Source organism: Pseudopipra pipra, chromosome 18 (genome assembly GCF_036250125.1).
Source record: "Pseudopipra pipra isolate bDixPip1 chromosome 18, bDixPip1.hap1, whole genome shotgun sequence".
Classification (NCBI taxonomy): Eukaryota; Metazoa; Chordata; class Aves; order Passeriformes; family Pipridae; genus Pseudopipra; species Pseudopipra pipra.
The window spans coordinates 7,783,083-7,798,511 of NC_087566.1; the positions used below are offsets into that span (position 1 = coordinate 7,783,083).

At 44.3% G+C, this 15,429-nt stretch overlaps 1 protein-coding gene across 1 annotated transcript; it reads left to right on the top strand.

The window, feature by feature from the left end:
• The first annotated feature begins 164 nt into the window (after window positions 1-164).
• SART3 (spliceosome associated factor 3, U4/U6 recycling protein) lies at window positions 165-15,376 on the top strand. The gene is made up of 19 exons (XM_064674924.1): window positions 165-367; window positions 1,278-1,404; window positions 2,236-2,340; window positions 2,661-2,845; window positions 3,775-3,880; window positions 4,769-4,893; window positions 5,351-5,506; window positions 6,313-6,451; window positions 6,833-6,940; window positions 7,383-7,460; window positions 7,670-7,728; window positions 8,495-8,604; window positions 8,865-8,977; window positions 9,417-9,493; window positions 9,879-10,044; window positions 10,739-11,187; window positions 11,677-11,829; window positions 12,935-13,113; window positions 14,012-15,376. Exons 1-19 carry the CDS (start codon window positions 200-202, stop codon window positions 14,190-14,192), a joined length of 2,784 nt encoding a protein of 927 aa, XP_064530994.1. The 5' UTR covers window positions 165-199; the 3' UTR covers window positions 14,193-15,376.
• The last annotated feature ends 53 nt before the right edge of the window (window positions 15,377-15,429 follow it).

Consider the following 15,429-nt stretch of genomic DNA (forward strand, 5'->3'; position numbering starts at 1 on the left):
AATACAAGGGGTCACGCCGCCGCTCCGCTCAGTGCAACTCGGTCCCGCTGCGCGGCCGGGCGCGGGACGGTGCGAGCGGAGTATCACCGCTCTCCCCGCCCTGTTCGGCTGGCGGCTGCGCGGCACGGCGGGACGGGCAGCGCCGGGGCAGCCACGGCGGCCGGCGGAGCTCGGCGGCCGGCGAGCGGAGCTGCATAAGATGGCGGCGGCGGGAGCTGAGGCGGCGGCCGAGGAGGAGAAGCGGCTGCCGGAGGGAGACCCCGAGTCGGGCGGAGACTCGGATGACGAGGGGGACTCTGACTCCTCCGGCGACGGCGAGGATGAGGAGAAGGAGAACGAGGCTGAGATCCAGCGGCTGGAGGAGCAGGTGGGCCCGGCGGGCAGCGGGTGTGGCGGGAACGGAGGATAAGCCACGACTGTGCCTGTACTTTGATGCTGGGAAGTGTCAAGACGTGGATTTCCGTGGTCCTTGCGGGTCTCGTCCAACTCGGGATATTCCGTGTTTTTAAGACGCGAGTGTTTGGAGTCTGAAGTGAAAACTGAGCGTTTGGAGTGGCTTTTTGCGAGGGAAATCAGCGAGTGGAGCCCCAGTGCGCCGTTTGTACTCATTGAGGCAGCTCAGACGCCTGTGGGGGGGCTTCATTGCCTTTGAAGAAATTAAAGCACGTTTTTCTCTGTGAACAGCGACAGGACCCGAGGAAACGTCTGGAGCTGTGTCAGGGGAGGGTTAGGTTGGGTCTCAGGAAAAGGTTCTTCCCCCAGAGGGTGGTCGGGCACTGAACAGGCTCCCCAGGGCAGTGGTCACGGCCCCAAGGCTGCCAGAGCTCAAGGAGCTTTTGGACAACGCTCTCAGGGACAGGGTGGGATTGTTGGGGTGTCCTGGGTAGGGCCAGGAATTGGCCTGGGATGATCCTCGTCGTCCCTTCCAGCTCAGGATATTCCATGAGTTGGCTCTTAAAAAGAGACTCTTCATTCGGGTGCATTGTGCAGCTGGAATCTGTCGTGCTTCTGCTGCATTGGGATTTATGAGCAGTAACCCTGGGAGCTTAGAGGCATGAGCTGAGCACTAAGCTTAACTTAAAGCTCTTTTAAACCTGAAAGCATTTTTTAAAAATGTCTCTGTGTGACCTGGAAACACCTTACGAACAAGGAGGAAGTTCGTTGCAACTCCGTTGTCTTGGCTCTGTGAACACATGAGGAGATTATGATTTATTTTTGATTTCTTCGTGTCCATCACTCAGCAGTGGTTTTAGAATTGATTTTTATCGTTTTTTAAGCTGTCCATCAATGCCTTTGACTACAACTGTCACTTGGATCTGATCAAGCTGCTCCGTCAGGAGGGAGAGCTGGTGAAGCTCCGCAGAGCTCGGCAGAAAATGAGCGAACTCTTCCCCCTCACTGAAGGTACTGAGCATCCTCTGCTCCTGTTACAGCCTCCACAAGGGAAGCTTCACCTGTGGAGATTGCTGGTTCAGTGGTGAAACAACATGTTTGTGCCAGGTTTAAGCACCCTCAGGCAGGGAGTGTGACCCAGATCCCAGCAAACTCCTGCCAAAAGTGACATTTCACAGATGAGCAGCAAAAAAATTCCTTGTTGGTGGAAGCTGTGGGCAGCCCTGGAAATGGGTATCTCCTTTTTATTTATAACACAGAGACAGTGTAAGTACTGCAGAGGCTGCTCTGCCAGTGGGATTTTAGTCTTGGAAAGGGAAGCCCTGGCACAGGTTGCCCAGAGAAGCTGTGGCTGCCCTATCCCTGGAAGTGTCCAAGACCAGGTTGGACAGGGCTTGGAACAACCTGGGATAGTGGAAGGTGTCCCTGCCCATGACAGGGAGTGGAACTGGATGATCTCTAAGGTCCCTTTACACCCAAACCATTCCATGATTCCATGTTTCCTTCTGTGTCTGTGGAAACTTGCAGCCTCCAAAGCCATTTACTGTCACAAGTGTGAGGACAGGTTGGTTCCAGGTACATCCTAATCCTCTGCTCAAGGGTCTGATAAATTGCAACTTCTCCCTTAGTAAAAAGGTGCTTGTTTAGTACCAGTTTAGAAAATCTCCATACAACTTTAATTTTAAATTAATTATGAGTAGTCATGGAAGTTAAAATTCCTCTCTTTGCCTTGGCCCTCTCCCTGATTTTAACTCTGCTCCTAAAAACTCTAATAAAACACCATGTGGATGTAACTTGTTATTTCTGAACAGCAGTGATGTGTTCCAAATCTTTTCCTTTTAGAAATCTGGCTGGACTGGCTGAAGGATGAGATAAAAATGGCTTCGGAGAGCCATGAGCGAGAGAAGGTCTATGAGCTGTTTGAACGAGCTGTCAAGGATTACATCTGTAAGTCCTTAATAAATGCTGTAAAATGTCTTGTGTTACATCCAGATTTGGCTTTTTTTTTATAGAGAAGTCTTTTCCTTCTGTTATAATGCAGAAATTGGATTGACATTTCAAGTTAATTTCTGAAATATTCGCGTGAAGCGATGCAGCATAAATTCAATATTTTAGCTTTACTGTACTGGATAAACAAAAAAAGAAAATAAAGAGAACTGTCATGTGTTGGTCTGTTTATTTGCAGCAAATAAGGTGTTTGGGAAGCAGAGTTGACTTGATCTCCTCAAAAATAATGAAACCCAGGCATCTATTTGTCCTTTGTTTAGGTCCTGAAATCTGGTTGGAATACGCCCAATATTCCATTGGAGGCATCGGTCAGGAAGGGGGGATCGAGAAGGTGCGGTCGATCTTTGAGAGGGCACTGACTGCAGTGGGGCTGCACGTCACCAAGGGCACAGCTCTGTGGGAAGCATACAGGGAATTCGAGAATGCCATCCTGGAAACAGCACAGGTGAGGCCATTCCCCAAGGCTCCCATCCCAGACAAGCTGTGGAGCAGCTCCTGGAGTCACCTCGGGCTGTCTCCTCTGAGAAAAGGACCTTTTCAGCTCTAAAAACTGGCCCTTTGCTCTGGGAAAGCCATTCTGTGTATTTGATTGATAAATTAGTGGATTTGTGCTTAAATAAAATCATAAAATCTCAAATCCAGGAGCAAAGTTTCCCACTGCTGATTGAATCGCCGAGAACAGCTTTAAATTGAGGAGCTCCATTATCAAACAATATTCTTGCCAGTGACTATTTCTGCACAGAGTCAATCTTGTTTAAGTTTCTAGACTGTTCTCTACTTCAGCTTTTAACTCATCCATTATTCCACACTGTTTGTGCCTTGTGAGTGAGGGTATTTTATCCCTGGAAAGTACAGTTTGACATCTGCAAAATATACTTTTACGAGATGGCCAGAATGTGAATATTTCTTTTAATTTTTATAGTTAGCTACATAAGAGATGGGAGTTAAAGATGTCCCTGCTCATGGTGGGGTGGGAACTATTTCGTTTTAAAGGTCCTTTCCTACCCCATTCTCTGAAATGCCCTAACAAAGGAGTAACAGGAGAATGCCCTTTCATTCCCAAACACAATCAAAGCTGGAAGTTCCAAATCATCTCTCCACACCCCAGGGATTTACTGAAACCTCTTTGGTGGTTTGTGAAGCAGCACAGTTACTTGTTCTCCTTGATCATTTCCCCGTGCTTGTGTCAGCTTTCAGTCAGGAATGCTTTTCCCATTGACCCAGTGGAGTGATCTCCAAGTTTTAGCTTTCCCAGCAGTGAAATGCGAGTTGGCCGTGTGTGTCCACTTGGATCTCGGCTCCCCCGGCTCATAAACAACCCCCCATCGTGTCCATCAGCTTGGAGCTGACTGAATTCCCTCCTTTTGTTGGTAGCCAGCCCCTGGCAGCGTTCCATCCCCGGAGCAGCAGCAGGTGCTGTGCAGCCAGCTCGAGAAGATCCACACACTGTTCCGGCGCCAGCTGGGGATCCCACTGCTGGGTAAGAGCCGGAGGGAGGGAGGGAAGAGCTGGGATACACTGATCCAGCCACTGGGCACCAGGGTTCTTTTGGTAGAGCCACACAAGCTGCAGCTGGAATTCCTGTGTTCCCTTTAATCAATGCCATTTGCCTTGTGAGTGAGGCACAGATCCTTTTGGATTAGGAGTATTCTTATTTATTGACACTTGGGTTATGTGATTGCTCAGAGCTTTTTAAAGTGCAGGTGATGAGCACAAAATGTGACCACTAGAAATGAGGAATTTGCCTCATGAATGAGGCACAAATCCCTTTGGACCAGAAATATTTGTATTTATTTAAACCTAGTGTATCTGGTTGCTCGGAGCATAATTTGAGGCTATTTAAAGTGCAAGGGATGAGCACAAAACGGGACCATTAGAAATGAGGAATTCAGCTGGGATTGCTGCATAAAAACCTTGGTAGGGAGTATCTCTGACAGCTGGATTGTTGAAATTCTTCCTTGTCTAGTTCCTATTTTAAACTCTTGAGTCCCTTTTCTTGCTGCTTTGCTCACAAGAGAAAGTCAAACATAGTTCTTTGACTTCATTTCCATATGGAGAGACTTTGGTTTCTTAAATTTTCTTTAAAGCCTTGGGGAAAATTTTGCCCCTTTGGTTTTCTAATTCCAAATGGGCAGGTTTAATATAACTTGCCCTGAGTTTGCTGTAGGATACTGGATAAGGTGAGGTGTCTGAACCCTTGAAGTGTGCAGTAGTGTGATAGATCCCAAAAGGGGATAAGTAAATATTTATTATAAATATTATATAAATAACAATAGGAATATATGTTAGAGCCAAACATAGGTTGAAATCTGATTTTTTTTAGTCCCATAAGTGCATTATTAATGAGGCTTCATGTCTATTCTCATAGACATGGAGGCTTCATATGCTGAATATGAGGAGTGGTCAGAAGAGCCAATTCCAGAAACAACAATCAAAAATTACAAAAAAGCTCTACAGCAATTGGAGAAGTGCAAACCCTATGAAGAGGCACTGGTAATGCTGTCACTTGTATCTTGCTTTAAAACTAAGAGTGAATTGCTTTGGGGTGACTTATTTTTTCCCAAATTTATTAGTTTCTAATCCCGGAGATAAAGCAGCTGAGTGTTGCTGGGGGACTTGAGCTGTGAGCAATGGGGGACAGAAGAAGCCTCACAACTGGGAATACTGGGAATTATTGAATCTATTGAGTGTGTCAGGCCACCCTAAGGTGCACATGAGTGTTCCAGCTGTTTTTTCCAGCATTGAGGAATAACAAGTAGGGATCTGAGTGGTTTCAGAGCAGGCTGGTGTTCAGAGGTGTGTGAAAATCAAAAGCTGCTGATGTTTAAGAGTTTAGAGGCAAGTTTCTTATGTGAAATTTTGCATGAGACCTGCTCTGGGGAACAGCTGAACTGTTTGAATTGTGTTTTATTTAAGAGTTTAATGTTTTGTCTCCCTGTTTGTTTCCCAGCTGGGTGCTGAAACACCAAAGCTGGCAGAATACCAGGCTTACATTGATTTTGAAATGAAAGCAGGTGATCCAGCTCGCATTCAGTTGATCTACGAGAGAGCCTTGGCTGAGAACTGCCTTGTCCCAGATCTCTGGGCACGTTACAACCAGTATTTGGTAAGGAAATAAACTTAAAACTGCACACATTTTCCTTATTTTTATTTCCCTGGTTTATTGTTTTTTAACCTCAGTGGCTGACAAACAGCCAGTAAGTTCTACTTTAATCCTACCCTTTAGTCTTTAAATCCTCCAGAAACTGTTTTTTCTCCTCACCTTTGCATTCCTCCTGTTTTTAGAGGTGTGTTTATTAATCAGGTGAGCATTTGAACACTTTTTTCCTCGAGCTGTGTATTTTCTCTGCAGAATTAAATGTTTTGGCCATTGAGCTCCAGCTGCACTGAAGTAAACCCAGCTGTTCAGCCCATATTTCCATGGGGTTGGTTAGTGCAGTCTGAAGCTGATCCTGAGCTCCAGAGGCAGGACAGAAGGTGGCTGGATTAAGGGATCAGGGTGACTCCCTGCAGGAGGCTCATCCAGGCCCAGTTGCTCCGTCATCTCTTTATCTTCCCAGCTGGAGACAGCAGGTTGCAGGTGGAACAGCACCTGCATCAGTAGGCTGTGTGTGATCCTTTCTTCTCCTCTTACATTCCAGTTGGGAATTTAAAATTTAAAATAAACATTATCTCACTGGCAGAAAACACCTCACTGGTTTGGTAGTTCCAATTCGTGTTGCTCATTTGAAGGTGTTCCCTGGCTTTTTGGGAATATAGAATTTGAAACACCCAGCTCAGATTTTCAAATACAAAATGGAAGTGCCTTTTTGTTTTTTTTTTCCCAAATGATGGCTCTTTGTAAGATGGGATTTGGCTCAGATGGTCTCTCTGGCTGACAGGAACTTGAACTTTGTTGTATGATTCTTCCAGGACCGGCAGCTCAAAGTGAAGGAGTTGGTTTTATCCGCCCACGACCGCGCTGTCAGGAACTGCCCCTGGACAGTTGGGCTGTGGATTAGGTACCTCCTGGCCATGGAGAGGCACAGGGTGGATCACAGCATCATTTCTGGTAAAGAAAGGCCACCTCAGCAGAACTTCTTTACAGTTCTGCCCTCTGAATAACCTGTGGCAAGTGGGACTTGCAGGATTTGTTTCCACCTGCTGCAGTCTCAGAGCCGCTGCCACGTACAGCAAATGCTTCTAGGGCTGCTTTTGGTGAGCAGCTGCAGCTCTGAGCAAGCAATGAACAACTTAGAATGAACATTCCTGAATTAAACTGGCTTTAAGTCCACTTCTTAAGCCAGTTTACTTTGTAGAATTTCTTGTCTTTTCCTGTTTTCCCAGAAACCAGTGGTGTATGTGTATATATTTATTGTGCTATGACTGCAGTTTGCTAATTTTGACAATGAAAAGTAATTGTGTTTGAGTTTTCTCCCCTATTTTCTTTCAGAAATGTTTGAAAAAGCTCTGAATGCAGGTTTTATCCAGGCAACAGACTATGTAGAGATCTGGCAGGCATATCTGGATTACCTGAGAAGAAGAGTAGATTTTACACAAGGTCTGTATGATAAATGTGGGAATAAGTATTTAAACTGTTTTCTATGTACTTCTCTGAAACACTGGTATTACTGTTTGGGTTTTTTTAAATAACAGTATTTTCATCTTTCTCAGAAGTTAAATTCATATGTTTTATAGACACTGACTGGCCAGAAAGTAATTGGTTTAAAGCAGCTCCTTGCTGGCAGAGTAGATTATGCTGTTGCAAATCTGCCCTGCCTTGTGTTTTTGATACCTAATGGTATTTTATTATGCATGTAGTGAGTTTTTGTTAGTGAGTAATAAATTTAGGTAATAATAGCCGTAAGAAGAAGAAGTAATAAATTTAATCTTCACCACTAACTCATAAAATCATTGTGGGTATTAAGGAAAATGTTTTAGTGGATGAGAAATTGAAATTAATTATTATTTTAAGGTAATTCTTTCTTTTTTTTCTCCTAAAGACTCAAGTAAAGAGCTGGAGGAGCTGCGCTCTGCCTTTGCACGTGCTGTGGAGTACTTGAAACAAGAAGTAGAAGAGAGTGAGTTAAATCATCCAATATGTTGTTTTCTTCATTCAGAATAATTTTTATAAGACCAGTTCTCCACACAATGTTTAACTTGTCTTCAAGGGTCTTGAACATCTTAAGAAAGCTCCAGATAAGCATTTCAACTCCATGGAGAACTTGTTTAATAAACACTTTATTTCCAAGAGCCGAGTACAACAAACAGTCTTTGTTTTTATTCCTAGGATTCAGTGAAAGTGGAGATCCATCCTGCACCATCATGCAGAACTGGGCAAGAGTTGAGGTGAAGTTTCTCTCTGCTGTATTTAAATTACTGAACTAGATAATAAAATTGATTGTTTTAACATTCCAGCCAAGTAGAAAATTCCTTTTCTACTTTGGAATTTTGTCTGGGTTGCTTCAATGAGTAAATGTGCTGGTGCAGTCACTACAAGTGGATGTTTTATTTTCCTTCCTTCGCCATGGGCTCTTAGGAGTTGGGATCAGTCGTGTTACCTGTGTGCTGTGATTTCTCTGGGCACAAGGCATGGGATGGGTTGCCAAAATGTTGACCATTGGAATCCTCTGAACGATGTGGGCCTGAAGCTGAATTAATTATTTCATTTCATGCCCAGTTAGGGAGGGAGAAAATAAGTACATCCAGGTGTGGTTCAGGTTATGCTAAAGCAGTTCTAAGTCACCTGTCTGGTGTATTGATAGACCTCCACAGTCAGATCAGGTGAATCCAGCTTGGGTCTCCTAAGCCATTTCCCCTCTTCCTAAACACAAAGCAAGCTCTCAGTTTGGGGGAAGAGCTGAAGTGCTCTATTACGTACTATCAAATATTTTTTTATAATGACAAAAAAGAAATATATGTGGCAGCCAGAACCAAGGCAGATGTTTGAGGTGGGCAGGGAAGTATTATTAAAGAGTAGAAATTAATCTAAGGGTGTATCTTCCTGGGTCTGTCTGCATCACCTGTGGTCTTCCCTTGGTTTGGGTGCTGGGATTTAATGGTGTTGAACGAATGATCCTAAATGATATTGGGTATTTTGGGTGCTCTGTTCCAGGCCCGCCTGTGTAACAACATGCAGAAAGCCAGAGAGCTCTGGGACAACATTATGACTAAAGGAAATGCCAAATATGCAAACATGTGGCTGGAGTACTATAACCTGGAAAGGTAAGATCTTGGCTGCGGGGGGAGAGTTAATTCCTTTTTGATTTCCTCATCTGTGTGAGGCAAAGCTTAGCTTAGCATGGGTTTGCTTCTTTTGGGTTTGGAGGTTCTTGGAGCAGCTCTGCTGTGTATTCCAGGAGTGCTACAGCACCAGTGTGAAGTGGGAGCTGCTGGGGAAGGAGGGGGAAGGTTTTCATGGATGTAGTAGCTGTGTTGTGGCCCTGCTGTGAGGTTTGGCCCCTCAGTGCCCTCCCCTCCTGCAGAGCCCACGGGGACACCCAGCACTGCAGGAAGGCCCTGCACCGCGCCGTGCAGTGCACCAGCGACTACCCCGAGCACGTCTGCGAGGTGCTGCTCACCCTGGAGAGGATTGAAGGTAATTAATTGGCTCAGAGAAGGGTAATTAATTGCCTGCTCCTCACCTCATCTTACCCAGCCTGGTTAATGTGTGATGACACAGAGTGAATTTTGATCCGGTGTTTTTGTGTTCACTTTCCTTTCACTGCTGTCCTGTACACTCACAGCTCTGTCTTCTTTCCTTCTCTTCTGGCTCGATTTGGAGCCTGCTAAAATTACTGGATTTTTCCATACCCCTTTGGAGTATCAAAGTCTAAGTGAGGGGTTTCTGCTCTGCTTGGCTTCTGTTTTTATTTTCTTCGAAGCTACTTGTTCTAGTTAAAATTTTCATGTGTAAAGGTTAATATTAAGAGCAAGTTCCATGAAGTGAATCACTCTTCTTTTTCCAGAATTGTATTTTTAAATTATGAGAGAGCTAAATACGAGACTTGTAAAATTATTTTCACTTTATCCATCAGGAACACTGGAAGACTGGGATGCAGCTGTTCAAAAAACAGAGAACAGATTAGCTCGAGTTAATGAACAAAGAGCAAAGGTCAGAACTTTGTGAGCTACTGAAACAGTTTATACACCCTAATTAAGATCATGCTCATCTGAATGTCAGATTTCTCTTGTTACTTCCCAGCCTGACTTGTCTTAAAGCCTCAGAACTATTGATTTTTGGTTTAAAACTATGGTTAACAACCTCTCTTGATGCTTTTCATCTTTCCCCTTTTGACCCTTGGGAGGATACAAGAGTGCTGTGCACTCCAGGAAAGCTGGGAGAGCAAATAACTGAGATGTGCTTTAAATGATGTTCCCATTAGTGCTGTGGTTAATGTAGCTCAGGAGAAAACCCTCTGGGTCCAGTGCTCCAGAAAATGCTCTGCCATCTGCAGTCACTGGAAAAAAATTAATAAATAAACCTTACCTCTTTGTAGGCTGCTGAGAAAGAAGCTGCTCTGGCAAAGCAGGAGGAGGAGAAAGCTGAGCAACGAAAACAGGCTCGGGCAGAAAAGAAAGCTTCCAAAAAGGCTAAAAAAGCCAGGACTGGAGACAAGCGCAAGGCAGACGATGAGGATGAGGGAGAATGGGGACAGGAAGAAGGTAAAAATAAAATAAAATTAAAATCTCAGACCTCTGGCAACAGGGTTATTTTGTGTTAGAGGCAGATGAGGAATTGCCATCACTCGTGTCTTCAGAGCTGCTGTGCTTTCAGGGCTTCTCTCTCCTGGAAGGTCTTTGTTGTGGTAATGAAATGAAAGCAAAGCTGAATGGTTTTTGACCAACAGAAATATATGTTTTTAAGAATTCTAGAGTTTTCTAGGCTTTTCTTATTTTGAAGAAATATTTTTTCTTTTTTTTTTAAAGTCGTTTTTCTGACTCATCATATGACGCCAAGCCATGTGTGTAAATTGGGTTATTCGCTATTGCTGCAGGCTCTGGGAAGTTGATAACAGAGGACTTTAATAGGTTGCAGCCCCTGGGAGTTTTGGGAGCTTTTAGATTTTCTTTTTTTAAAAAAAAAACCCATTAGACAAAACAAAAGAACATGAATCAGCAACTGTCAGTTGTAACTGACTGACAAAAGGAACAAATATTCCTGTTGCTTTCATCTAAAGCTGTCTTGGTGGAATAATCTGTCGTTGTTATTTAAAACCTTTTTATTTTGTGTCTTTTGTGAAACCACAAATACAATGACATTTCCAAGCTGCACAGTGGGAATGGAGGACATATTAGTTTCAACAGTGAATGAAATGAAGTAATTTTTTCTAATAAGGTTTTTAATTTCATTATTTAGAGCTACCCAGCAAGAGGCACAGGGGAGAGGGTGATGGTGTGCTTCCTGAGGAAGACATGGAAGTGGAGACCGGGCTGTTTGGGAGAAGTGCCCCTGCAAAGCCAGATGGGCCAGCAAACCCCAAGGAAAGGGCATCAACCAGTCGGAAGGACATCCCCAAAGTGTTCCATGACAGCAGCAAGGATAAAGTCACTGTGTTTGTCAGCAACCTTGCCTACACCATGGCTGAGCCTGAGGCGAAGCTGAGGGAGCTCTTTGGGAGCTGTGGGGAGGTGGCAGAGATCAGACCAGTGTTCAGCAACAAGGGCACCTTCCGGGGCTACTGCTACGTGCAGTTCAAGGAGGAGGAATCTGCTCTGCAGGCCCTGGGCCTGGATCGCACGGCTGTGGAGGGAAGGCCCATGTTTGTGTCCCCATGTGTGGACAAGAACAAGAATCCAGACTTTAAGGTAAAGTTTTACTGGCTCAGGTTGCACGGTGGGTCTGCAGAGGGGAGCTGTTGGAGTGTGTTGTGTCCAGAGTGCTCACATCCCATGAGCTCGTGTTGTGCTACTTTGGAATGGTCAAACTGATTTTTTGGGGATTTCTTGCATCTTCCCGTACTTTGCCATAAACAAGGACTGGCATCAATTTATTCAAGACTTGCAGAAATCTGCTAATTTGGATAGTTGTGGATCCCTTCCCACTGAGGATATTCTAGGATTATCTGTGACCATCCTCATTGTGAAGGAGACATGGATGTTTCGAAGCATTTACTTGCAAGTCCTTGGAGTATCCCTGTGTTTATATGGAAATATCTTCCAAGATGCCACTTGTGACTTTAAGGTAGTTTTGGACCACACAGATACCAAGTACTCTGATAACTTTTAGGGGATGTAAGATTGAAATCTGTGGAGTCTCTGACTGCTTTATAACTAACATCCTTTTTGTTTCTCCAGGTTTTCAGGTATAGCACTACCCTGGAGAAACACAAGCTGTTTATATCTGGTTTGCCATTTTCCTGCACCAAGGAAGAGCTGGAAGAGGTGTGTAAAGCGCATGGGAATGTGAAAGACATTCGGCTGGTCACCAACAGAGCTGGAAAACCCAAGGTAGGCATCCTTAATACACTCTTATTTTCAATAAATCCTTCAAAAAGAAGCTTGTCGTGAAGTTTGGATACAAGTTGGTTTTATTAAGTTGCCAGTGGGGCTTTGCATTAAAACTTGGATTTATACAGCCCAGGGTGTCTGTGCTGATAACTAACTAAAGAGGGAAAGTGGAATTTTTTCAAAATACTTAAATGGCACAAGAAAAATGGGATGGAGGGGAAGACGTTTACAGCACTTTCAGTACAGTACAAACAGGTATTTGCAAGTCTGAAAAGGATTTGTTTTGAGAGTAACTGAGTAGAAGGGGTTCACCTGGTGCAACCAATTCCCATCCTCCCTTTCCTCCATTCCTGGAAGCTTTTGTTCCCAACATCTGCTGCAGTAAGAGATTTGCCAGTGAGAAATGAGCCACCTCTCTCTCACAGGGCTCATTATTTCCATCCTGGAATAAATGACTCCTTGTTAAATAAGTGATTCTAAACCAGCTGCTGCTCTGCCAAAATTCTACCTGACACCTGGGCCGTGTCTGTGGTGGGCCCTGCTCACAGGTGCCATCCTGGGGGTGCTGTGCATGTATTAAATTGGATTTTCTAACCCTTGGCACCATCTCAGGGGTGGTTCCTGTTTCATGCACACCTTGTATCGAGTGCTCTCATGTACCCCAATTCTTGCCATCCATGTTCTGAGCTTAGTTTGAGCTGGGATTGGGGCTAAACCACACATAAATGTACTTAGGGAATGTTATGTAAAACCTGATGTATTTCCTGTGAAACTGGATAATCTGAAAATGCAGCTTAAGGGCTTGAATGTCATTTGAAAGCATAACAGCAGTGAGAGGTGATGCCTCCCAGCCAGTATCCCTCATTATATTTCATTATATTTATTTTAATAGGATTTCTTTTTTTTTTTTTTCTTCCACAAATTAGGACATCATGAATGAGAGTGAAGAAATTCAGGTTGTAAAAAGAATTCTTCTTAGAAGAATACTGGGGCTCTGAGCCACGTTTAGCTTTGCTTTCTGTATGATTTCCTTCCAGTTGGCCAAATTACTTGTAAAATACTGGAGGTACAGAAGCACTAAAACTAATTTCTTTTCCTTATTTAGGGCCTGGCCTATGTGGAATATGAAAATGAAGCCCAGGCCTCCCAGGCTGTGCTGAAGATGGATGGTCTGACAGTGAAGGACCACGTGATCAAGGTGATGATCAGCAACCCCCCCCTGCGGAAGCTGCCCGAGGCTGGAAGGGCCTCCACATTCCCAGCTCCTCGACAGGTTTATGGAGCGTAAGTGTGAGGGAGGAGGGGGCTGCTGGCACTGCTGGGAAAGGAAATGCTGGGTTTCTTGTACACTAAAATTTAGGAATCTCATCTGAAATGTGTACCTTAAGGGGGCTTAGAGAAAGGAGGAAGAGGGACTTTTTATATAGGCAGCTACTGATAGGACAAGGGGGAATGTTTTCACACTGCCAGAGGGCAGGTTTAGATGGGATATTAAGAAAGAATTCTTCTCTGTGAGGGTGGTAAGGCCCTGGCACGGGTTGCCCAGGGAAGCTGTGGCTGCCTCATCCCTGAAAGTGTTCAAGGACCTGACTTGGAGCAACCTGGGATAGTGGAAGGTGTCCCTGCCCATGGCAGGGGGTGGAACTGGGTGATCTTCAAGGCCTCTTCCAACCCAAACTGTAATAGGGTTTTATGAATATGAGAGAATGTTTAAAAGGTGCTGAACCGTAAAAAAAATGGGTTGTTGGATGGATGAGGAAAAGATTTTTCCTCTTTATCAACAGAAACAGGTCTGCAGTGATCAGAGTATCAGGCATTGGCCACTGCCTTGGATCCAGTGTTGGCACCTGATCCCTCATAACCCCCACATCCTCTCGTTCTGGAGAACCAGCCATTGCTCAGAGTGAGCATTCAGGCTGCTCTTTCATTTTTTGGAGTGTTCCTGTATTGTAGGTGCCCTGTGGATAAACAGAGCTTCAACTTCTGGGGGCTGTCAGGCAGTTGTTGTCTGCCAGAACTCGGGTCTGTGTTTCAAAGCCACTCATTGAAACCTTTGCACTGCTTATTCCTGAAACAAATGACAGGAATAACATTTAAATGAGAGTTCCTCATAATGAACAAAGTCTTTGTTGTTTCCCCAAGTTAGAAGAGTGTGTTTAAATGGGATTTTTTTGCCCTCTAGGCGAGGCAAGGGAAGGACACAGCTGTCCATGATGCCCCGAGCGTTACAGCGTCAGAACAACCCCATGGCCAAGGCTGAGAATGGGATGGTCCAGAACTCACCAGCAACTTCATCTGAGCCCCCTGCAGAGCCTAAAAAGATGTCCAATGCTGATTTTGCCAAGATGCTACTGAAAAAGTGAGCAAAAAGTCTGCAATCAGCAGGTCTGGTACAATGTGAAATGCCTTTATGGAAGCCATGTTGTGTCCTTATGCTGGCAAGGAGAGAAAGCCTGTCACAATCATGGAAATACTGTTCTGGACTGCTGCATTCATGGGATCAGTGTAGGATGGCACAAATCCAGGTAGTTTTCCTCTAAAGAGCAAAGAGTTATACTTTTGTTCTGGTAAAATGGCGTTCTATGATTCCTCATATTGAGGGTAACGAGGGGGGCAATATTTCCTGTCCAGCTTGGATGCCATGTGGAGTTTTTTTGAGTACTTTCCAACTATTTCTCTTTCATTAACGAATGAGATGCAATGTGAGACCCTTGGCAAGCCCCACTGGTCAGCTCAGATTGTGACTGCAGACATTCTCTCTGGCAACAAGCCCATTTTCCACCCAACCCCACGCACGCAGGGACAGTCATTTCCTTCCATGCAGAGTCCAATGGCAGATGCTCCAACTTCACCACAATGGCCTATTTTAGTATTGGGAGAGTTTCTATACATATGTGTGTATATGTAGATACCCAGATATACATATATATGTATTCAGTTCATGTTCTGTTCCAGTTGACCTGTTTTTTATATGGTGTATTTGTAAAAGACATTCAGATGATTATTTTTAAGTGTCATAAACTAATCTTTAGATCTGGTAGTTTTTGTTTCCCATAAAGTTGTTCGTGCTGTTGCTGAGGACCATATTTTTTGGTTGGTTTTGTTAGCTAGCTCATGTGTCTTTTGCAGGTGGTTTCTGTATGGTTTTGTACAAATGTGAAGTGCAAGCTGACGTTTCTTGGTTTATTAAACTCAAGTTCTCAAAGGTTTTCTATACATACTGTCGCTTTTGTTTAAATGTGGGTGTTGGAATTGCACTTATCCTCTGGCAGCTGGGTAGTGGTGATGTACCTCACCTCAGGTGTGCTCAGATAGTGTCACTCATACCTTTAAGCAGCTCATTCCATCTGCTCTGAATATCCTGAAATCAATAATCACCTCAGACTTTCAAAGAATGTGGGATGATCTTGGATAGAAATATTCCTGCTTGTCAGCTCCTATTCTGGAAGTCACCACATGCAGGGGTGGATGTGAGGGGGGACCCCACTACCAAGTTCACTTGTACCACACAAACACTGCTGCAAATAAACACTATTTTCTGTGCTGATTTCACTTGGCTTTACTTTGAAATGATGAGTCTGGTCATGATGTCACAGGGCT

Bases quoted from the DNA above. Each gene is read 5' to 3' on its own strand.
- SART3 (XM_064674924.1), top strand. From the start codon at position 200: ATGGCGGCGGCGGGAGCTGAGGCGGCGGCCGAGGAGGAGAAGCGGCTG. The intron at 5,507-6,312 runs GTAAGGAAATAA...TGATTCTTCCAG, and splicing joins CACGTTACAACCAGTATTTG to GACCGGCAGCTCAAAGTGAA. The intron at 6,452-6,832 runs GTAAAGAAAGGC...ATTTTCTTTCAG, and splicing joins GGATCACAGCATCATTTCTG to AAATGTTTGAAAAAGCTCTG.